General features: G+C 37.2%; 1 protein-coding gene across 1 annotated transcript in view; it reads right to left on the bottom strand.

Moving 5' to 3' along the window:
• Window positions 1–23954, bottom strand: part of GALC (galactosylceramidase) — a gene marked incomplete at its 5' end in the record, with an annotated part of 59138 nt that overhangs the window by 21025 nt on the left and 14159 nt on the right. Inside the window, 5 exons of the mRNA XM_080809602.1 lie at window positions 3528–3655; window positions 5556–5680; window positions 8855–9010; window positions 20797–20927; window positions 23397–23435. Coding sequence (XP_080665728.1) covers window positions 3528–3655; window positions 5556–5680; window positions 8855–9010; window positions 20797–20927; window positions 23397–23435 — 579 coding nt within the window. The remainder of the gene's footprint in view (window positions 1–3527; window positions 3656–5555; window positions 5681–8854; window positions 9011–20796; window positions 20928–23396; window positions 23436–23954) is intronic.

Here is a 23954-nt window from a genome sequence, read left to right as displayed (position 1 = left end):
AATAAAAGGGGGGGGAAGACAAATTACTAAAATCAGGAATGAAAGAGGAACATTTCTACCAAACTTACAGAAGTTAGAATGTAATATATAAGAGAATACTATACACAAACATATGCAAACAAATTAGGTAACATAGATAAAAGAGACAAGTTCCCTGAAAAACACAAACTACCAAAGCTGACTCAAAAAGTAACATAAAATCTGAATAGACCTATAAGAAGAGATTGAGTCCATAAACCAAAACTTTCTTGTAGGAAAATCACAAAATCAGATAACTTCATTGATTAATTCTACCACACATATAAAGAATTAATACCAATCCTTCACAAATTATCTTACACATAAGAGGAAGGAACATTTCCCAACTCAGTTTATGAGGTCAGTATTTGGTGAAATACATCAATCAGAGAAAGACAATTATCATAAGGTTTCACTCATATGTGGAATATAAGTAATAGTGCAGAGGACAATACGGGAAGGGAGGGAAAACTGAATGGGAAGAAATCAGAGAGGGAGACAAACCATGAGAGACTCTTGATTACAGGGAACAAACTGAGGGTTGCTGAAGGAGAGGTGGGTAGGAGGATGGCATAAATGGCTGATGGGCATTTAGAAGGGCACATGATGTAATGAGCACTGGGTATTACATACAACTAATAATCATTGATGCCCAACATCATTAGTCACTAGTAAAATAAAAATCAAAACTAAAACTAAAACGAGATACCACTTCACGTCTCCAGAATGGCTATAACAAACAGACAGGCAATAACAATTGATGGTCAACAACTGTTGGTCAGGAAGATGTAAAATTATTTCTATTTGCCAATCATTTACAAAGAAAATGCAATGGAATCCACAAAAAAGTTACTAGAACTATAGGTGAGTTCAGTGATGTTGCAGAAAACAAGATCTTCATACAAAAATCTACTATATTATGATATACCAGTTACTACTTGAATGCAAAATTTAAAAACTATTTACAATAAAATTGAAAATGTGAAATACTTAGCCAAAATTTGATAAATGATATGAAATACCTGTACATTGAAAACCATAAAATACTATTCAGAGAAATTAAAGAAAACCTAAATAAACTTGAGGCTATGTCTTGCTAAAGAGATGGAAGGCTTGATATTGTTCAAATATTAATTCTCCTTTAATTAATCTATAGATGTAATGCAATCCCAGTTAAAATCTGAGCAGTCTTTTTTTTTTTTTTTTTGGTTGAAACTGACAAGCTGATTCTAAAATTCACATGGGAGGGGGCACCTGGATGGCTCAGTGGGTTAAAGCCTCTGCCTTCAGCTCAGGTCATGATCCCAGGGTCCTGGGATTGAGCCCTGCATCAGGCTCTCTGCTCAGCGGGGAGCCTACTTCCCTTCCTCTCTCTCTGCCTGCCTCTCTGCCTACTTGTGATCTCTTGTCTGTTAAATAAATAAATAAAAATCTTAAAAAAAATAAAATAAAATAAAATTCACATGGAAGTACAAGTGACCTAGAAGAGCCAAACAACTTTGAAAAAGAACAAATTTGAAGAGCAAACACTACCTATTTCTAGGAATTGTTTTACAGACATACACACACACACACACACACAGAGTAATCATAGTATTGGTGTAAAGATACATAAATGGGTCAAAGAAATAGAACAGAGTCCAGAAATAATCCTACGTATACATGGATAACTGATTTTCTACAAAGGTGCAAAGGCAATGCAATAGGAAATATAGACTTTCCAGCAAATGGTGCTAGAACAGACAGATACCCATATGCAAAAACTTCTTGGATACCACAGCAAAAGCATGTTCCATGAAAGTACAAATGAATAAACTGGACTTCATAAAAATTAAAAACTCCTGCTCCTCCACAGACACTGTTAACAAAATGAAAAGAAATGCTACAGACCGGGAAATTATCTTTACAAACCATGTATCTGTAAAGGACTTGGACCCAGAATATGTAACACAAAAAGAACTCTCAAAATCCAACGATAAGAAAAAGCCAACAAAAAATGGGCAAAAGACTTAAACACACACTTCACCAAAGAAGACACATGAAGCCCAAGCACATAAAAAGCCCAACATCATCAGTCATTAGGGAAGTGCAAGCTAAAGCCAAAATAAAGTGCTATATGATATATATTACGAGCTGAAATTTTTATAACTGATCACAGCAAGTGTTCACAATGATAAAGAAAAACTTGAACTCCAATTATGCTGCTGATGGAGATTTAAAACAGGACAATCGTTTTGCAGAAGAGTTTGGCAGCTTCCTAAAAAGCTAAACAGAAGCATATCATTGATTATCCAGCCAATCCATTCCTATGTCTTTACCCAAGAGAAAAGACATAGATTCCCATAGAAAGCCTGTGCACAAATGTTCATAGCTTTCTGCGTAGTAGCCAGAAAGTAGAAATAAGCCAAATATCTACCCACAAGTGCATAGATAAAAAAAACTATGGTGTGCCCTTACAATGGAATACTACTTAGCAACAGGTGTATCACAATGTGGATGAATCTCAAAATAATTACCCTGAGTGAAGGCAGCAAGACAAAATACAGTACATACTGAACTGGTTCCATGGAGACAAAACTCTAGAAAATGCAAACTAATCTATAGTGACAAAAAGTAATGATCAGGGAAGTCACAGGGTATGAGGAGAAGCGGGACAGAGGGAATATTTAACAAGGGACATGAGTACTCTTTGGGGGGCTTATCTAGATTGTGACTATGGTTTATTGAGCATTTACCTATTGTAAGTCATAAAATTGTGCACGTTAATTATGTGTTTGAAGGGGACCAGAATATGCCACCAAAAATAGGCCATTTTGGTATAAATATTATTTAAAGTTGAAGGTATTTGAGATTCAAAAGATGCCAGGACAAAGTCTTCTCTGAGCTTCCCTTAGCTTACTCGGAGCAGCAACTTCTAGAAGTAAGACTGCCACAAATGGATCTACTCTGTAGGATGGATTTACTCCCAGAAAGGAGAAATGGGAATAAAACCTACCCCCAAATCCCTACTACATAGGGTTTTTTACAGCCCTGAAGGAGAGGGAAAGACTGCTCTCCAGTATAGACATACAGTGTCACAATCATTCTTGTTTGTTCTCCTGAAAACCCATTTATCTTCCCAAAAAGTCATTTATTTTCCATTAAGCGCCCTTTCTCCCCTTCTCCCTTATTTACTCCTCTAGGTATATAAACCCAAATTCTAACCACCCCTCAGGGTTGCTCATCACTAAGCCATCTCCCATGTGTATGCACGCTGCTTGCACAAATAAACTTTTCTCATGTGAATCTGGCTTTTTTTTTTTTTTTGACAGTTTAATATGTGGGGTCTCAGTTTCTGAACCTAAGAGGGTATAGGAAGTAGCTTCTTCCTCCCCTACATGTTATTTGTCATATGTCAATTACACTTTGGTAGAGCTGGGGTTTTTTAAAAAGGAAGTGCTTCATTGTTTTCTACTGTTTTTCTTATTCTAAAAGAGTCAGTTAATTCCATAAAAACAGCAAAGAATTACCATAGTTTCAACGATGATGGTGAGGTTACCTAGACCATCAGTCAGGGCCACGTAGCTTCCTCCTTTCTCTAAGTGACCAACTGTCTTCAGGTAATACCAACCTGGTTGAGTAAACTGAGTGGTATGAGCTATAGAAAAGCAGAGAAAGACCCAATAAAATAGTGACGGAAGAGTTTCTTTAAAAAATAAAGCTGTCTACCGGCTTGAATCTGAGTGAGTCTAACAAGCTTTTTTTTATTTTAGAAGAAAATACATGCCAATGTCATGTTTCAACTTTTGAATAATTAATCCAGTTAAATGGTACCATTGTAATAAATAACTATAGTTAGAATTGCCACTAAAAATAAATGAACTACACCATTAATTCAAGAGTTTTGTCTTTTTTCCCCAAGAATAAAATAATCTCTTCTGAACTATTGTGCCTCTCTATTTAACTCATCTTAATATAACTACAAAAAATAAGACTAAAAATAGTTAATATTGCACTTCAAAAACTAAGCTTTATGATTTCAAACAAGTTTTATTTGCAGAATATATATTTACTGGGTACCTCCAAAGCTGGCTCTGAAAATGTACTGAGCAATATTTCATGTCCCCTTCCTACCCCCAAAACAAGTGACAATATTAGCAGAGTACATTAGTTCACCTAGATAATGTGGGACAAACAATTACAAATTTAAGGGGTTAAGCAATGAGGACATACATACAAGCATATTTTTTAAAATGTAATTTAGAGTTTAGAATGATGTTATGATTTCATGACTAACATCATGACTACAAATCCTTCTGAGGAAAATACATCAAATAAAAAATAAAATCCCCAAAATAAACGTTTAAAAGAAAACAACTTCACTCCAAATTCAGATTTTTCCTATGAAAGCATCCTGCCTTTGAAGAAATGGATTTTTTTAAAGACTGCAGTAATGATGTTAAAACAAAATGGTCATAAATGCTTTAATTTTTTTACTAAAAAAATTATAGAAAGAACTTGAATATTATTCAACAACGGGATTTTTATTCTGCTTAAATTATATTCATTTTTAGCATGGTTATATCATTCATGAAAAAGTGGTAATTGTCAACCACTGTCTGCATGACCTCAACGTCCCTTGTGACTAATAACTGATTCCGCAACAAAAATTTTGTTGCTACAGCCCTGCTGATTGTCTTTAAACTATTTTGAAACTTACGTAAGTGTAGATAACTGATGGATGTGTAAAGTGTCTCCTATCTGGCAAAGACTTAATTGATTTCCTCCCCCTCCCTGCTATGGGAAACCCAACCTGTCTCCATTTGCAATTTATCTCAAATTCTTTTACACTAAATAAATTTGTACTGTTTTTGACTTCTGCTTTGAATTGATTGATTCATCTGCCTGGTTCCTACATAGCACCAGAAAAGTCTTTAACATGTGTTCATTTTTATGTGCATGTGAGTCATGGTTTTACATTTTTCTTAAAATTATCTATAACAATATTCATCAGTATAAAGCCACAATATCTCACAGAACCTTTACATCTACTTATTCCTTTAGTAATTCATTTGATTTTGTTAGCACACTATTCTCATCAACATAACTATATTAATATAAAGCAACAAAATGTCTCCAAGACAAATTTTAAGACTTTTAGATACTTCTGAGTTGCAATAAATCTTTACAAATACATCATTTCATTAGCAATTATCATAATTTATAATTATACATTTATCAACTATTTCATGTATTTGTCTCCATCACCAGATGTTAAGCCTTTTCCCTCCTCTTTCCCCTTTCTTCTTCTTTTCTAAGAGCCTGGTCTTAGGATAGCCAAGACTGGAATACAGAAAGTAATTATCCAAAAGGCTCTTAGAGAACACTATGGCAAATCTTGCTTACAACAGAGACAAAACTTAGAACTTACACGACACACACATACATGCACGTGCACACACACACACACACACACATAATTAGTGTAATCCCTTCTGTTTTCTGCTTTTTCTCCTAGAGAGAAATCCGAGGCATGAGAGATGGAATCTGAACCATACCTGATACCCAGATAGGAGACTCTACTACATAGTGCCCACTCCACGGCTCCTGAGCGGTCATCAACCCACATCGTCCGTAAGGCAACTGTTCATAGTAACTAGCCACCAAATTCCAAGCAATTGTGCTAAAAGGTTTATTTGATAAAAGAGAAAGGCCAAAACAGCTTGTGATAAAAAGGTAAATGTCAAGAAGACTGTAGTTAAAAAAAAAAAAAAACTTATTAGAATTTATATAAATATATGAGAAGGAGCAAAAATGACCACCCAAAACAAGAAAATATAAGTCACCTAAGTTCATTCACATTTTGAAAACTTCAGCGCTGGATCCACCTAGGTATTTTTAACGGTGAATTGCATAATTTAAAAACACAAATGTATATGGGATATATAATTTTTGCTGAACAGTGGTGTAGCCAGAAGATGAATATGCTCTACCAGTACCAGACATGTCACAGATTTGAGTCAAATACAAATAAAGGCTTTATCCATACCTGCTTTCCCTTTGACAGTCAGCCTTCTTAATGCCCCAGTTTCATGACATAATTTTATGAACTTGACTCTGAGCTGCTGTAAAGTTTTACAATTGAGAACTCTTAGAGTCAGACTGCCTGGGTTCAAATCATGGTTCTACCACTAACCTCTCTGGACCTCAGTTTCATCGTCTGTAAAATGAGGATAATAACCATATCTAGCTCACGTGATCACTGTGAGGAGTCACTGTATAAATGCCTGTAAAGTGTCTAGAACAAAGTCTGAGGTCTAATACTGCGATGATTCTGTCTCATCTACAAGATGGGTCAGCTTGCTGGTCTGCATTTCGGCCCACTCTTTCGGAATTCTATAGCTGGTACTGAACCCTGAAATAGTGACTCTGTGGTTTTCAGGAAAATCCAAGGGGAAAAGGGAAGCTCTGGCTCCTGGTACCGCTGGGTTTCTCACAGCTCAAAAACTAAATAAATAAATAAAATTAAAAAATAACAAAATGAAACAACAACAAAAAAAACAGTAACAATAATAAGAAACCCAGAGCTTACTGTCAGAATTTCCCTTTTTTCTTACCAAGTCCTCAGCCATCATAAAATGACTTTTTTAGGAAATCAAAGCCTTCTAATTCTGTCAACAAAAAGTAGAAATAATAGCTCCAATTGTCAAAAATCCTTACTACCAGCAAAAACTAAGAGTTCTCATGATTTTACCCCTGGATTACAAGATGCATAGTATCTTCTCTGACTAGTGATAGATACATAAACCAAAAACTACCTGACTAGCATTTTATTATATACACCAAAGTCTTTAAAATCTATATACCTCTGACCCAGATATTTATTCCCTTTCTAAGAATATACCCTAAGGAAATAATTATAGATGTGTACAAAGATATCTGTATATAATTGATCATTTCAATGTGTACAAAGCTGTCAACTTAAAATAGAAACAACTTCCACTTGTGGAAGAGAAGACCATTCAGTGAGGTACAAGACATTTTCTACATCAGTGCTTCCCAAACTTGTGGGGCATCAGAATTGGCTGGGGCACTGATGACACCAGCAGAGTCTCCAAAGCCTTTTGGAGAGATTATGATTCAGCACACCTAGGCAGCTGCCAAGGCATCTTGGCATCAGGTGCTTCTTGAGACAAGGCAAGTTTGGGAAACCATGTTCTATGCAACAGAAGATACATAAGCATTAAAAATGATGAAATAGAAGTACACTCAAATATGGAAAAAAGGTCATAATGCCTTTTTAAATGAAAAGCAGCTTAATACTAAACATACAGTATGGTCTTAATTCTATATTAAAATTTCATACATATATACATAAATGGGAGGACATACACCAACATTTTTAAGGATGGTTACCTCTAGATGGCAAAACTATGGGTGATTTTGTTTCCTTCTTTGTACTTATATGCAGTTACTAAATTCTCTGTCATGAGCATGCATTACTCTTAATACCAAATTAAGTTATTAGAACCAAACTCTTCATGATAAGCATCTTTTCTTTTAAAAAGGGAAGAAAAAGAACAAAGGCTGTAAAAAGAACGTATCAGCTCACATTAACATCACAAAAATATGTACTGGCTTACTTTTGTTCTATTTATTATTGTTTTAGAAAGCAAATTTGAATCTAATTACCGTTAATGCTTCTTAAAGCATTTAAGAGATGCTACCCTGAGAAATAAAGAGTTGTATTCTGGGGCGCCCCCAGGGTGGCTCAGTGGGTTAAGCATCAGAATCTTGATTTTGACGCAGGTCATGATCTCAGGGTTGTGAGCATGGAGCCTGCTTAAAATTCTCTCTTTACCCTCTCTCTCTGCACCTCCCTGCCCCGTAAGCATGCATGTGTGATGCTTCCTCTTTCCCCCCACCAAAAAAAACATTGTGTTCTCTCCTAAGAGACAGTTATACAAATTAAGTGATTCTATGAGGAATCAGTCAGGCAGATTGGGAAGTGGATAGTCCATAAGACCACTTGCCTGGTCTTTTCAAAAGGTTGCAGTCATGAAAAATAGGGAAGGAAAGAGGGGCACCTGGGTGGCTCAGTCAGTTAAGCTTCTGCCTTTGGCTCAGGTCATGATCCCAGGGACCTGGTATGGAGCACCATGCCAGTCGGGCTCCCTGCTCAGTGTGGAGTCTGCTCCTCTGTCTTCCTATGTGCACTGTCCCCACTCATGCTCTCTCGCTCCCTCTCAAATAAATAAATTCTTAAAAATAAAATTAGGGAAGGAAGGAAACTATTCTAGATTAAAAGAGATTGTAGGGCATGACATCTAAATGCAATGCATGCTTGATTGGCTCTTAGTTTTTTTAAAAAAAGGCTATAGATGATACTTTGAGGAATAATTATGAAAATTTTAACATACACTAAGTAGCAGATATTTTTTAAAGTGCTCTTATACTCTTATGTATCAAAATGATATAGTGATCATGTAGGAGAATATCCTTTATGTTTTGGGACCACATGCTAAAATCTTTAGGTATGAAGTGTTATAACATCTATAATTCATAATTGTTCATTAAAAGATATACATAACATCAAAAATCATAGAACTGCATAAATTTTACTATAAATAAATTATATATCAATAAGCCTAACTTTATTCAATACAGACAATATTCAAATATAAAAAAATAGATAAGCTTAGGTATAGATAGAGGTACAAATAAAGCTAATAAACCAAAATGTTTACAATCATTGAATCTAGGTTGTGAGAATATGGAAGCCTATTGTACTTTTTTCTACTTATTGTCTTTTTGAAATTTTTCATAATAAAAACCTTTAAAAGTTTCAATAACTTACGCAGTCATGTAGCCATTGATATAATTCTGATTCAATATGCGGCCCAAGCAGCCTGCACCCACATCATTATTTAAGGTGCTAAAATCTTCAGAAGACCAAAGCTTCTTCTTAGTCAACTTCGCATCCTTTACTGTGTGGGTTCCAGGATAATGAGCTCTAGAAAAGAAAGCATGGAAATGGGAAAAGGTAGAACATGCCACTTATATTTATTTGTTGAGTGAATAAAAACACATGTCCTCACCACTGTTTTCTATTTTAAAACAATGGGAAGCTTGTGGATAGATGTCACACCAACTAGAAGCTTCTGCTTCCCATTCTTTTGTCTCAGGATGTCCTTAAAATGCAATAAGCTTATATTCACACACAGAATAGGAAGGAAGATCACCAGTGGACAAGAGATTTCTGTTTCTAGAAAACATAAAATGGATGGAAACCCACTGACACACAGAGACAGCAGAGGAGGTCACAGCCTAGAACACTCCAAGAGATGAATCAGATGGAGAGAGTATTCAGACTTCCCAGAGGAAGTAGAGAGCTCAGAACAGAAGAAAGGAGTCTGAAGGAAGCCAAAAATAAGACTAATGAGACTTATACCTACCCCTGAGCAGAGAGAGAGAAAAATAGCTTGGTATTTATTCCCAGGCAAAAACAAAAAGTCAAAAACAACCAAAGTCCAGAGAGTTACTTCTTGAATAAAAAGAAGACACTACCTTGGGTAAACTACAAACGATCACCCCAAAGCAGTGGTGGTTCTTAACCCTGGTGATTCTGTTGGTGGAGAAGGGAGGGCCAAGCAGGATTTGCTACTCCCATCCTACAGTGCACAGGGCAGGTCCTCACAACAAAGAACTACCCAGGGAAAATATCAAAAGTACAGAGGATGAGAACCCCTCCTTTATTCCATCATTTAAGAAAAGTCAGTCAAAGTATAAATGTGTATCTATTATTCTGAGTAAAATACTGCCTTAACGATGATTTTGGAAGTTACTGATTACTGAATAAAAACAATTAAGAAATTTCAAATAGAAATAGAAGTAGAAAATGATGGCCAGTTGGCACAAGAACAAGAGAGCATATCAGCTAAGTGACTTTAGGCACATGAGTGTATACTTTCTAGGACAACAATTATTTACAGAAAATTTAATAATATGAGCATAATAATGGGGACAGGATTATGTCATAATTCTAAACTTTGTAGTTTGGTGTTGCAGTATTCATTACATTAAAGAAATGAAGACCTGTTTTGGTTTGTAGTTATTTAATTCCATTTAGGTCATGAATCTTTCAAGAAAAATTCCCATTTGGGAATTCATTCTACCTCATGAAGATGAATTAGGACACAGCATCAATTTGGCATTTCAGGATTTCATGAGGAAGAAAAGAATATGAAACAAACAAGAGAAGACATAAGAAGAAGGATTCGAGAAAATTGAAGTAACAGCAAGATGTTGCCGCATCATCATCAAACTCTGCTGAAAACAGGCATCTGATTCAGCAAGTGTAAACACACACTACCTCAGAGACCTCAAGGGTAGGCTAGCACCTAACAGGGTTAAGAAATTATTATTCTGATACCACAATGCCCAACACGTGAAGACTGTTACTAATCTTTGTAACAATTTAAACAAATTTTTACATTTTAGTTTCATAAGAATAAACCTAAAGCATCTCAGAACCAAATATCCTAGAACTACATTCTATGATCATGATATTCAGCCACATACTAGTATTAAGATTCATCCCAATGTTACTCAGCCAAATGTATGCTTGGTCTGTCTCTAGTCAAATATACGTGCAGAAAAAAGTAAAAGCCTAGGGGCACCTGGGTGGCATAGTCAGTTAAGCGTCAACTCTTGGTTTCAGCTCAGGTTGTGATCTCTATCTCAGGGTTGTGGGATCGAGCCCCACAAAGGGCTCTACGCTGAGTTCAGAGATGGCTTGAGACTCTCTCCCTCTCCCTCTGCCCCGCCTTGCCATGCTCGCTCTCACTCTCTCTCTAAGACAAATTAATAAATCTTAAAAAGAAAAAAAAAAGGGGGGAAAGAAAGTAAAAGCCTGGGAAGTAATATGCTATTGTGTTACTAATGATCTCCAGATTTTAGGATTCTGAGTAAGTTCTATCTTTACAAGGTTTCTACCTTTTCCAAATTTTCTATGAATTTGAATTATTGAATTATTTTTATTATTTTATAATCATGAATTATTTTTATAATCTGAAAAAGTATCTCTTTTAAAGTTACAGATAACTAAGAGATCCAAGAACAATACTGTTGACAGTTTAAACCAACAGAAATATGAGGTGAGCAACACGTGTATAATTTTAAATTTTGCAGCACCTGCATTTAAACAAAGCAAAAGGGAAATTTTCCTGATATACTTTGTTTAACCCAGTGTATCCAAAATATTATCATTCAACATGTAGTCAACATAAAAAACTAATAACATTTAACATTTTTAAAATATCAAATCTTTAAAAGCCAGTGTCTACTTTACACTTACAACATACCTAAATTCAGACTAGCCACGTTTCAAGTGCCCCTTAGCTAACTATGGTTAGTGGCTACCGAATTAGACCATACAGGTCTCAACTCTTCACGGTTTCAGAAATACGTAGCCAACAATCCTATCAGGAATGGTGGAGCCTCACGGGGAGGCTAAGCTGCCCAACGAAAGCCCACATTGATGAAGACAGGCATACTCAGGGTGAGGGAGAGACAACAGTTGGGCAGTAGGGAGGCCCAGAAGGAGCAGACCCCAGAAGGCACTATGACTACAGAACGGGGGCTTCCACAGTGTAGGCCAAGTACAACATGAAGATGGCAAGGAGATCTATACTTCCTAGGGAGGGGGCAGCCAGAGAATGAAGAACTCCTGAACAAAATCTCATTATTCCACAATAACCTGAATTTGGAAACAATCCAAATGACCACTAACAAAGAACAGATGGATAAATTGTGACTTATTCCTACAACTGAATGCAAAACCGGAATTAAAAGGAATCATGTCTATACCTGGCAATAAGAGTTAATCTCAAGAATACAATGTTGACCAAAATAACAGATACTCAATGATGCCATTTTCTTTCAAGATTTTATTTATTTATTTGAAAGACAGAGAATGAGTGAGAGAGAGCACAAGCCAGCAGGGAGAGGCAGAGCAGACTCCCCACTGAGCAGGGAGCCTGATGCAGGACTCCATCCCAGGACCCTGGGATCATGACCTGAGTCAAAGGCAGATGCTCAACTGACTGAGCCACCCAGGTGTCCCTTTATGACACCAGGTAAATAAACTTTTTTTTACTTCAAATCAATTAGCCAGGGGTGCCTGCGTGGCTCAGTCATTAAGTGCCGGCCTTCGCTCAGATCATGATCCCAGGACCCTGGGATAGAGCCCCATACTGGGTTCCCTACCCAGCGGGAAGCCCACTTTTCCCTCTCACACTCTCCCTGATTGTGTTCCCTCTCTTTTGTCACTCTCTCTGTCAAATATATACATAAAATCTCTTTAAAAATTTTAAATTAAAAAATAAAATCAATTAGCTAAACAGACACATGAAAAACCACTCATCATCATTAGCCATCAGGGAAATTCAAATCAAAACCATACTGAGATACCACCTTAGACCAGCAGAATGGCAAAAATTGACAAGATAAGAAACAACAAATGTTGGAGAAGTTGTGGAGAAAGGGGAACCCTCTTACACTGCTGGTGGGAAGGCAAGTTGGCACAGTTTTTCTACTTTGGAAAACAGTGTGGGGGTTCTTCAAAAAGTTAAAAATAGAGCTACCCTATGACCCAGCAATTGCACAACTGGGTATTTACCCCAAAGATACAGATGCAGTGAAAAGAAGGGCCATATGCACCCCAACATTCATAGCAGCAATGTTCACAAAAGCCAAAGTGTGGAAGGAGCCAAGATATCTTTCAACAGACGAATAGATAAAGATGTGGTCCATATATACAATGGAATATTACTCAGCCATCAGAAAGGATGAATACCTAACTTTTGCATCAACATGGACAAGACCGGAGGAAAATATGCTAAGTGAAATAAGGCAAGCAGAGAAAGTTAATTATCATATGGTTTCACTTCTTTGTGGAACATAGGAATAGCATGAAGGACATTAGGAGAAGGAAGGGAATAATGAAGGGGGGGAATCAGAGGGGGAGACGAACCATGAGAGACTATGGACTCCAAGAAACAAACTGAGGGTTTTAGAGGGGAGGAGTGTGGTGGGAAGGGTTATCCCAGTGACAGGTATTAAGGAGGACATGCATTGCGTGAAGCACTGGGTGTTATAGAAAAACAATGAATCATGGAACACTATGTCAAAAACTAATGATTTACTGTATGGTGACTAACATAACATAATAAAAATAAGATAAAATAAAATAAAATCAATTAGCCAACATATAGTACATCATTACTTTCAGATGTAGAATTCAGTAGTTCACCAGTTATATGTAACACCCAGTTCTCATCACATCACATGCCCTCTAAAGTTTTTAAACAGGGAAAATTGGTCTACAGTGTTAGGGCTAACATTAGTAGTTGCCTTTGGGACCAGAGGAGAGGCCAATGATTAGAAAGCTTTCCAAGGGAAGAGTTGCTCAGATACTGATAATTTTCTATTTCTTGACCTGGGTGGTGGTGATGCAGTTATGTTCACATTGTGACAATTCACTATGCCATATTCTTATGATTGATATACTTTTATATATGCATGTTGGTATGTGTATATATGTATGGTATCCTTTGTTAAAAAATGTTTAAGGAGATGAGATTGTTAGACAACAGAGGTATAGGAAACTAAAATGAGAGAATTCTAGAATTATAAAAAACACATTTTAGAAATGAAGAAAGAAAAAGAAACACAAGATAGAATAGACACTGTGGAAAACACAATAAGGAAAATAGAGGATAGCAAGGATAAAATTATAGAGAACCAAAGAGAAATAAAGAGATAACAATGGTTTGAGAGAAACAGAGAACAAAGGCAATATGCAAACAAGATCCAAAATGCATTACTGGATATTCTAAAAAGAAAACCAAAGCAATGGAGCAGGATAATCATTTAAATTAAGATTTAAGTAAATCTTGGGGCACCTGGGTGGCTCAGCGGGTTAAAGCCTCTGCCTTCAGCTCAGGTCACGATCCTGGGGTCCTGGGATCGAGCTCCGCATCGGGCTCTCTGCTCAATGGGGAGCCTGCTTCCCCCTCTCTCTCTGCCTGCCTCTCTGCCTACTTGTGATCTCTGTCTGTCAAATAAATAAAATCTTAAAAAAAAAAAGGTTTAAGTAAATCTTATTGAAATAAGAAAACACTTAAATACAGACAGTGAAAAGGCATATAATATGTACTGGAAATGTTAAAGAGTATATAACTTCTAGATTCAAAAGTTAAGGAAAAATATTCTTTGAATATACAGGAATTATGCCAAGTCATTTATAAGGAAGAAAAAAATAAGTCTAATCAAGGATAACACACTTGAGAATGGCAGAACCACAAGACCAAAGGGCGCCTTGTAGAACAGAGTTGCTCACTCTTCCAATATACTGTTTTGTACTTTCACCCAAGAAATAAGCATCTATATTGCTTTAACCACATTCTGTTTTGGTCTATGAAAACAATTTAAAACAATTTAAATAATATCCTAACATGTGGAAGCTAGAGATGGAGATGTCTGACATAGTTCAGATGATCCAAGAAGCCAGGATATAGTTTCAAGTATCCCCCCATGGAAATAGAATTAATTCCTTTTACTGGAATATAAGATAAGCATATCTACAAAAGGATATTTGCTCTTCTTGGAGACAGTTTCATTAACTAATATGAGGCTTTTTCTATTATTTCCATCCTGCAAAGAAAAGGAATTCAGGAGAAAATAGAATGTTTACACAAAAAATAGGAAATACTGTTTAGAGGCCTCAGACTACAAAGAATGTAGTGGCATAAAGAAAAAGAGTATATTTTACTTCCATATAATCATCCCAAGTTGAGAATCAAGGTTGGTGGAAGCAGCACTTCTATCTTCTTCTTGGTCAAATGGTTGCCTCGGATTCCAGCCAGTAGGAAAGAAAAGGGGTAGAAGAGAGTGTACCCAATATCCTACAGTATAAACCCTCAGGTGTTACTTATCAATTGTGCTCTTATTTCATTACCAGAAACTTAATCCTATTGTCCTATCTTAACTGCAAAGAATGCTGAGTGTCTTGCCTTGGGCCCAGCAAGAACAGGATAGGTTTTGGTAGACCACCAGCAGCTGCTTCTGCATTAGGGTAAGTGAGAGGTCCAAAAGAGGGGGGAAACAACAACCAAAAAAGAAAGAAAGAAAAGAGTCTAGCATCAGAATTCTCAACAGCAACATTTTATGTGAGTAACCAACAGAGTAAATTTTATGACATTCGAGGATTAAGAAAATGTGAGTCAGGGAGTTTATATCTAGCCAAACTGTCCTTCAAGTATAAAGGCCACAGACGAAGAGTTAATAAACATGTAAGAGATCAAGAAATATTGTTTCCATTAGCACTTCCTGAAAAATAAGACAAATATTAAGCTTCTGACACCCAAGAATCTAAGGAATGTCAGCAAAAGACCTGAAGGTGAACACTGCATATGCTTAATGGTAGAACTAGACTAAAAGAAAGAGTAATTTAGTACATAAATATTACATTTTTTTTAATTTATTTGAGAGAGAGAATGCATGAGCCAAGGGAGGCACAGAGAAGCAGACTCCCCACTGAGCAGGGAGCCTGACATGGGACTCCAACCCAGAGCCCTGAGATCACAACCTGAGCTGAAGGCGATGCTTAACTGACTGAGCCACCAGGTTACATGTTCTGATAATGTGTAACTAATATACCAGATGCAAAATAGGAGGAGGAGGAAAGAAAATGAAATGTAAACAAAGTCTGCCAACTGGCTGGGAGTTGAAGGCTACAGCTTGCAGCTGACAGTCAAGACAGTAGAAGCTTAAGGTCATATAAGAGTACAAAGATTAAGAAATTCTGATAATTAGAATTCCATTGTAGGAGTGAGAAGGCAAGAAAGAGGAAGTTATGAAATAAGTTTCGCACTGCTTATAGTAAACCAACACATAATAACTACATAGAAAAGGAACTAAGAGTATTAGTATGAACATTTTCTCAACTGCAGCACTATTGATATTTTGGCAGGATAATTCTTTGTTGTGGGGAATTTATCCTGTGCTTGGGAGGATACTTAGAAACATCTCTGACCTCCACCCATCATGCCAGTACAATCACAAATATTTCCAGGCATTACCAAATGTTCCGTGGGAGGCATATTATCCCCAGCTGAGAACCACTGGTATAAAGGTATCAGTATAAATGCAATCCATAGAATCAAAAATCAAACCTTGCTAAGTAACAACTCTTTTCCTTCAAAAAGAGCAAAGAAGGGGCTTTGCTGGGTGGCTCAGTGGGTTAAAGCCTCTGCCTTCGGCTCAGGTCAAGATCTCAGGGTCCTGGGATCGAGCCCCGCATCGGGCTCTCTGCTCTGCCAGAAGTCTGCTTCCTCCTCTCTCTTTCTCTGCCTGACTCTCTCCCTACTTGTGATCTCTGTCAAATAAATAAATAAAATCTTAAAAAAAAAAAAAAGAGCAAAGAAAACAAATCACATAGCAAGATTTTATTTTAGTATATATATATATATAGTGTAAATAATTAAATAATAAGACAATATAGAGTATATCATTATATCATTAATTATATATGGTTTCAATAATATCTTTAAGTACAAACGAGTTTAAACCAAGCATTAAAATCAGAAGATTTTTAGAGCAGCGAAAAAAGCGAAATCTAAATCTATGCTTTATGCAAGACACACACATAAAAAGAAATAACGTCAAGAGGTGCAGGATGAAAATATGGGCGAAGATAGTTCAGGCAAATATAAATGAAAAGAGAGCAGAGGTCTCTTTCTTAGTCATAGGCAAAGCAAAATTCATACCAACAAATATAATGAGGCAAAGAATGACATTTTCTTTCCTTTTCGGGTTTTTTTTTTTGGTCACCTCTGCACCCAATGTAGGGCTCAGACTCATGACCCCAAGATCAAAAGTCACACGTTCTTCCTCCTGAGCCAGCAAGGTACCCCAAAGAATGTCATTTTCTAATGTCAACAGTTCAAAGATAAGATGATAAGATAAGACATTAATACCTGTAACATAACACAGAGCAACTTTCAAAAGCATAAACTGCATGAAACTGAAACCCACAAGTGAGAGGAAACTAACACTGGGTAACCCTGGATAGTTGAAGTGAACATAATAATTAGGATACAGAATACCTACACAATGCAATCACTAAGGTAGATAATACACACTCAACCTTTATATCCTGATTTAAAAATATATATATACCCAGGGGCACCTGGGTGGCTCAGTGGGTTGAAGCCTCTGCCTTCGGCTCAGGTCATGATCCCAGGGTCCTGGGATCAAGCTCCGCATAGGGCTCTGCTCAGCGGGGAGCCTGCTTCCTCCCTTCTCTCTCTGCCTGCCTCTCTGCCTACTTGTGATCTGTCTGTCAAATAAATAAATAAAATCTTTAAATATATATATATATATATATATATATATATATATATATATATATATCCTAATATAATAAGACAAAAAGAAGCTTCTGGGAAAGTTTTTGAAAAAAAATTTTTAAATACATTCGGCATTAAATGACCACAGTGCAATGAAATGAGAAAATAAAACAGAGCTAAAGCATCCTCAAAGGAATATTTGCTTTGTCAGATGCCCATATCAATAAAGATACAATGAGGGGTGCCTGGGTGGCTCAGTGGGTTAAAGCCTCTACGTTCGGCTCAGGTCATGATCTCAGGGTCCTGGGATCGAGCCCCGCATCGGGCTCTCTGCTCAGCGGGGAGCCTTGCTTCCCTTCCTCTCTCTCTCTCTGCCTGCCTCTCTGCCTACTTGTGATCTCTGTCAAATAAATAAAATCTTTAAAAAATAAAAAAATAAGAAAAATAAAGATACAATGAATTAAACAACTAACTTTTTCATGAAGACACGGCAAAACCCATAGCTTCATTCAAATATTTTTTCCTAGACAAATATATTCAAAAATTAATACAACTTTGTTTTCCCCTCAAGACTTGAGCTGCTTATGTAAGTTTTAACAATAAAGGCAAAAAACTATATTCTAATTTCAATGTATGAAATGTTTAAATACATCTTCCTTTTCTTGCCAAAAATAAACAAATAAATAAATAATCCTAAATCTAACCTAATAATGCTTCTGTCAATTTCCAGTAAGAAACAGAACAGATGGGCAGGTTAAACTAAATTGCAAGGATGAAACTATTAAATCCCAGACTGTGAGACACTTTACAGGACAAACAATCCAGTTTCTTTAACAAATGAAAGGGAATAAAAAGATGGGGCAGCGGGGCGCCTGGGTGGCTCAGTCGGTTAAGCGTCTGCCTCCAGCTCAGGTCATGATCCCAGGATCCTGGGATTGAGCCCTATACTGGGCTCTCTGCTCAGCAGGGAGCCTGCTTCTCCCTCTCCCTGCCGCTCCCCCTGCTTGTACTTTCTTTGTCAAATAAATAAATAAAATCTTAAAAAAAAAAGATGGGACAGGAACCAAAAAAAATCAGAAAAGACTTAAACATCAACCAATCACAATGTACAAAACTAAATTGGATGCAGATTCAATTAAAGCTATAAAATAACAGGAACAAATACTTGATAATATCAAGAAACTGTTACATTTTTGGATGTAATATTGGTACATTTATGGTAAAAAAAAAAAAAAGAAATCTTTAAAGATGCATGCTAAAATTTTTACGAAAGAAATAACGTAATGTGTGGGATTTGCTTCAGAATAATGCAGGAGGAAGAAGAGAAACTGTAAGCAGAAAGAGCTAGGCGCCCCCGGAAACAGAAAGACAAGCTTTCTTGACATGAGAAATGTCATCTTGGGCCCCCAGCCATCTTGCCATCTAGGCCTGACTGGCACTACTTGCCCAAAGCACATTTCTTGCAGAACTTCCTGAGACATGTTGAAATTGCAGAACAACAGATCCCGGTAGATAACAATTTTAAGGAAACCATAAAATGTAAGCACAAATAGCCACTATCAGGCCAGGAGATAACCTAATCATATCAGGACCAATAAATCAGTGGTAAATCTTCCAGTGCTGGTTTAAAAATAAAGACTGACCTGACCCACATTCTTGAGCTATCTTTGCAGGATCTGGACCGTTTTGAGTGCTCAGATACCAGGAACTGATGATGCTGACCCTCATGACTTGGGCTCTGTCACTTTAAGATGACTTCTGCCCCTCATTACATGCTGAATGCCCCACTGAGCAAGCCCCACCACCTAAAACTTCCTCAGTTTTGTTGTTCAAGGAGACCCTGCTTTGGAAACATTCCTGGTGTTCTCCTTTACTTGTTGCAAGTAAAACCCTTTTTTTGGTGTGTCTTTTGGCTCCACACACATCAAAAGATGCAAACCTAGTTTCAGGTAACAGAATGGACAGGATATGGAGAACTGGCCATGGGGTCACAGTTATGGAGGCTGAGTTACAGGAACCAGGAGATTCGTTATATTATTCTGCCTACGTCATATACATTCAAAATACTTCATTTAAAAAAAATAGGGACATGTAGATCAAGCAGTCTTCATAGTGAATGAAGAGTGCATTCCATACATATGTGTATTCTATTTTTCAAATGTTTATATACATCATCACAACAGACAAAATTCAAATTCACTTTAAAAAATACTGGTAGGTGAGGGGTAGAAGAAGAGGGAATTGGAGGAAGATGGTCAAAAGGCACAAAATTCCAGTTATAAGATAAATAAGTACTAGGGATGTGCTATACGGCATGAGGCCTGTAATGAACAATGCTATAGGACACATAGTAAAGTTGTTAAGAAAGTAGGTCCTGGGAGCTCTCATCATAAAGAGAAATCATCTTTCCTTTTCTTTTGACTGTATCTATATGAGATGATGGATGTTAACTAAACCTATCATGGTAATTATCTCACATATATGTAAATCAAATCACCATGCCCTATACCTTAAAATTATACAGTGATGTATGTCAATTATTTCTCAATAAAACTGGAAAAAAATTTAAAAAGACAGAAAAAAATTACTAGAACTCAGGAAGGCCAAGGCCCAAAGGACTGACTGGCAAAACTAGACTAAAGAGCAGGGTCAAAGCCAGCCCGCTAAGGAAACATGCCAAGAGCCATGGCCGGTGATCAGCCGTGCCATTTACATGAAGTGTTCACTCATGCAAGAATGCCCAATACAGGAAGTCTGTCTGTTGTAATTTCTAAAATTTAAATACTACTCTGTCCCTTAATTGAAACAAAGCCATGTTTCATTACTCCAAACGTTAACACATTTCTTGAAAAGTACCAATACATTCCATTGTCATAGAAAGATCTCAAACTACAGGTGACCCTCGAATAATGTGCATGACCCCCCAACTATGTGCATCTGAAAATCCAAATATAATCTTGGACTCCCCAAAAATGTAATTACTAATAGCCTGTTGACCACAAGGCCAATAACATAAATAGTTGATTACACATATTTTGTATGTTCTATGTGTTTCATACTGTATCCTTACAGTAAAGGAAGCTAGAGAAAAGAAAATGTTATTAAGAAAATCACAAGGAAGAGAAAATACATTTATAGTAATGTAAAAATTCCACACATCAGTGGACTGGCTCAGTTCATACCTGTGCTATTCAAGGGTCAACCATGCATACATTTCAAAGGGAAAGGAATGAAACACCAGTCACGGGTGTTTTAGTTAAGTAAATACAAGAAAGCTCCCTCTGAAAATGTAATCAAGTGGGAAGGAAAAGCAAAAACAAAGGTACAGTCAAGTATCGAAAGCAAGCAATCAGAAACTGATAAGCTTTCAAAGCAAAACCTTCCTTACCCTATAACATCAATCACCTCCAGGAGCTCAGAGTCGAGCAACATAGAAGCAGAAATGGGCTCCCAGAGATTGTCACTCGCTATGATTTTCACTCGATCGAGACCTTGATAGTTCAGCATTCTTCTTAACACCTTTCGGAGAGAGAAAGAGAACACAGCAAAGTTTACAAATGAGTTTTCAGCTGTTGAATTACCACCACAATAGCTGAAGTACCTTGGAAAATCAGCATCCTGGATAATAGTATCAATATTATTTCTCAATAGAAACATGCCTCCTATGGAAAATATAAAGCATTATCATTAAGATAACCTACTTCATGGGAATGTAAAAAGAAAAAAAAAAAAAAACCCAAGAGGTAAAAATGCTTTAGAGGAATTCTCCCTCTGACTTTAATGGAATCAACAACAGACTCATAATAGTAAAAAAAAAAAAAAATTAAGTAAACTACCACCATATATGCAGATCATTAGTTTAAAAGAAAAAGGAAACCAGATTCTACTGTTTCCAATGGTTCCTTCAAATGAAATGAACTAGAGAAGCACATGTATAATCACGAGAAAAAACACAGGCTGTGAAACGTCAAACCTGGGTAGATAAAAAAGTTCCCCACCTTCACTATTGGGACCCTGTCGTGAAGCCGCCCCCAACTGTGGGGCCACACAGAACACACAGCAAGACCGTGGCTTCCACCCTGGGTTCTTGATGCTCTCATTAGCCCCGCACTCACAGAAGTCACAACTTTGCAGGAACAACCCTGTGCTTCCATCTTATCCCAGCTCCACTGCCCCACCTCCCACAGCCCCACGATGCCCCCTCCACCACATCTCACTTCACTGATAATGCCTGCAGCCTGGAGGTGACCCTGACCTACACGGACCTGGCTGCAAGCCACCCCATCAAACTCCACAGCTCCAGATTAAAGCGTGCCGGTCCCCTGGCGATCACCGAAGCCTACGCGTGGCTCAGAGTCCCCACTTGTCTCCTCTCTTACACCCTTGCTCTTCCCCCCACATCCCTTTACTCTCAATCATCATTTCTTGGCGGCATCCTGTCCCTGCCCTAGCAACCAGGGGAGTTCCTATCCATCCCACCTTGAAGATTCCAACCACATGTCACCTTCTCTAACAGCATTCCCTAATCCGCATAGGCAGCAGCATCAATGTCCACTCTGTACCTTCTGATAACCCTGCATGGGCATTATTCTGCTACAGAAATTATGGCTGAATTTTCACTGCCCATCCAGGACTATAGCCCTCAAATGTGAACTCCTTTTGGGCAGCAACAGTATTTTGTGTCCTTGTCTTGTAAGCATGTGCGGAATGCCTGACACCCCCCAGTGTTGAGTCAATGCTTGCTGATGGAATAAATGAATAAATAAATTGAAAGAAATTTAGCAGATATTACCTGCTTAAACACACAACACACTTAAAGAAAGAAATTTTTTTTTAAAACCCAAACAAAATATAACCACAAAACCATGTATTTTGGAGCAAACACAAGACAAAAAGAACTGGAAAGCAAACCAGAGACTACCTCCACCTGAAAAGTTAAACTGGCATTAGTTTCCCAGTGACAGAGGAATTATTATTCTCAGTTTTTCCTTTCCTGAAAAACAGCAATAATAGTAATTACCTAATAAAGAAGCTAGTAAGAATGAAATGGAGATAAATAACTAGGAAAAGCGACCCCAAAAAACACACTTGGCAAATGTTACCTATTTGCTACCTATTTGCTAATCACAGAGAGAAACATATGGAACATTCCAATGTAACAGGCATTCCAAAGAAAATAACCATGAGACTATATACGAGAAATTTTGATGTAAGATGTGGAACTGTATAAAATTTCTGGCCAGAAGAGACTTCCTTTCCGAGAGATGAACCCTTGACCTGGGCCAGAAGTGGCAAGAGTGTTACAGGCAATTGCTCCTAACATTTCAACAGAACAACTGGCATTCAGAACATATGAGGATAACAAAGTGAATTAATACATTCCAGCGAGTTTTGTTTGTGATAGCACCAATAAAATAATCGATGAGAGATTCCCAGAAATGGCTCAACCAGTCAGCCCCAAATTAGCAGTGTTTTCTCTTCTTTATCTACATCATGGAATTACCTCTTCCTTCTTTGTCATAAAAACCCCTTGCCCTCCCCACCAGGGCAGGACACTTTTGGTTACTCCAGGATCTGTGCTCCCCAAGTTGCAATTCCGACACCCCAAATAAAGGTCTTTGTTCTTTTTCAGGTTTGCCTCCTTTTCTCAGTTGACAATGAAAAAAAAAGCTACATTTCTTTATGTCCTAAAAGTCTACCATGATGCATTGTTTTTATAATGATTATCATAATTCCACAAATAATATATTTTAAAATAGGAAAATTCAACACAAGTCTTCAGACAAAGGAAATTTGGGGTTCACAAGGAATTATCTATGCTTTAATCAGGAATTTAAATATGATTAAGCTTTTGCTTGAATTTTATATCACAACTAGCAAAACAAATATCTGTGCTGTAAAAAACAGTGTTTCCACTAATTTCCATGGAACCATAGAGAATTACTTACCAATAACTTTAAGATAAAAAGATTTTATAGTTGTACAGACCTTGATATAATTGATGTCAAATGACCTCTCATTCCAGATCTGTAAAACAGAAAGTCAAACAGTCCGAATTGAAAGTTAAAGGTTAGAAAGTTAAAATTAAAATATTATCTTTTAAAACCTTGAATATTTGGTGGGTATTTTTAAATAGTCACTTATTCCGGTGATTTCTTTTTTTTTTTTTTTATCTTTATTTCTTTGAGAGAGAGAGAGAGAGAGAGAGAGGGCAAGCAGAGGAAGAAGGGAGAGAGAGAAATCCTTAAGCAGACTCCCTGCTAAGCATGGAGCCTGACATGGGGCTCAATCCCCGGGCCCTGAGATCATGTGAGCTGAAATAAAGAGTTGGAGGCTTAACTGACTGAGTCGTCCATGCTCCCCATTTCAAGGATTTCTAAAACTGGAATATCCATTCAACCATTCAACAAACATTGCCAGTGTAATGTGTGCAGGGACTCTTATTAGGCACTGGAGACCTAGCAGACACAGGGAATGTTGTAATAAATCTTACAAGATCTTACCAGCACACCTAAACCCAAGTATTAATAAGTATACTGCAGAAGT

Source organism: Martes martes, assembly GCF_963455335.1.
Source record: "Martes martes genome assembly, chromosome: 7".
Lineage (NCBI taxonomy): Eukaryota > Metazoa > Chordata > Mammalia > Carnivora > Mustelidae > Martes > Martes martes.
This window is presented reverse-complemented; position numbering and strand designations above follow the sequence as displayed.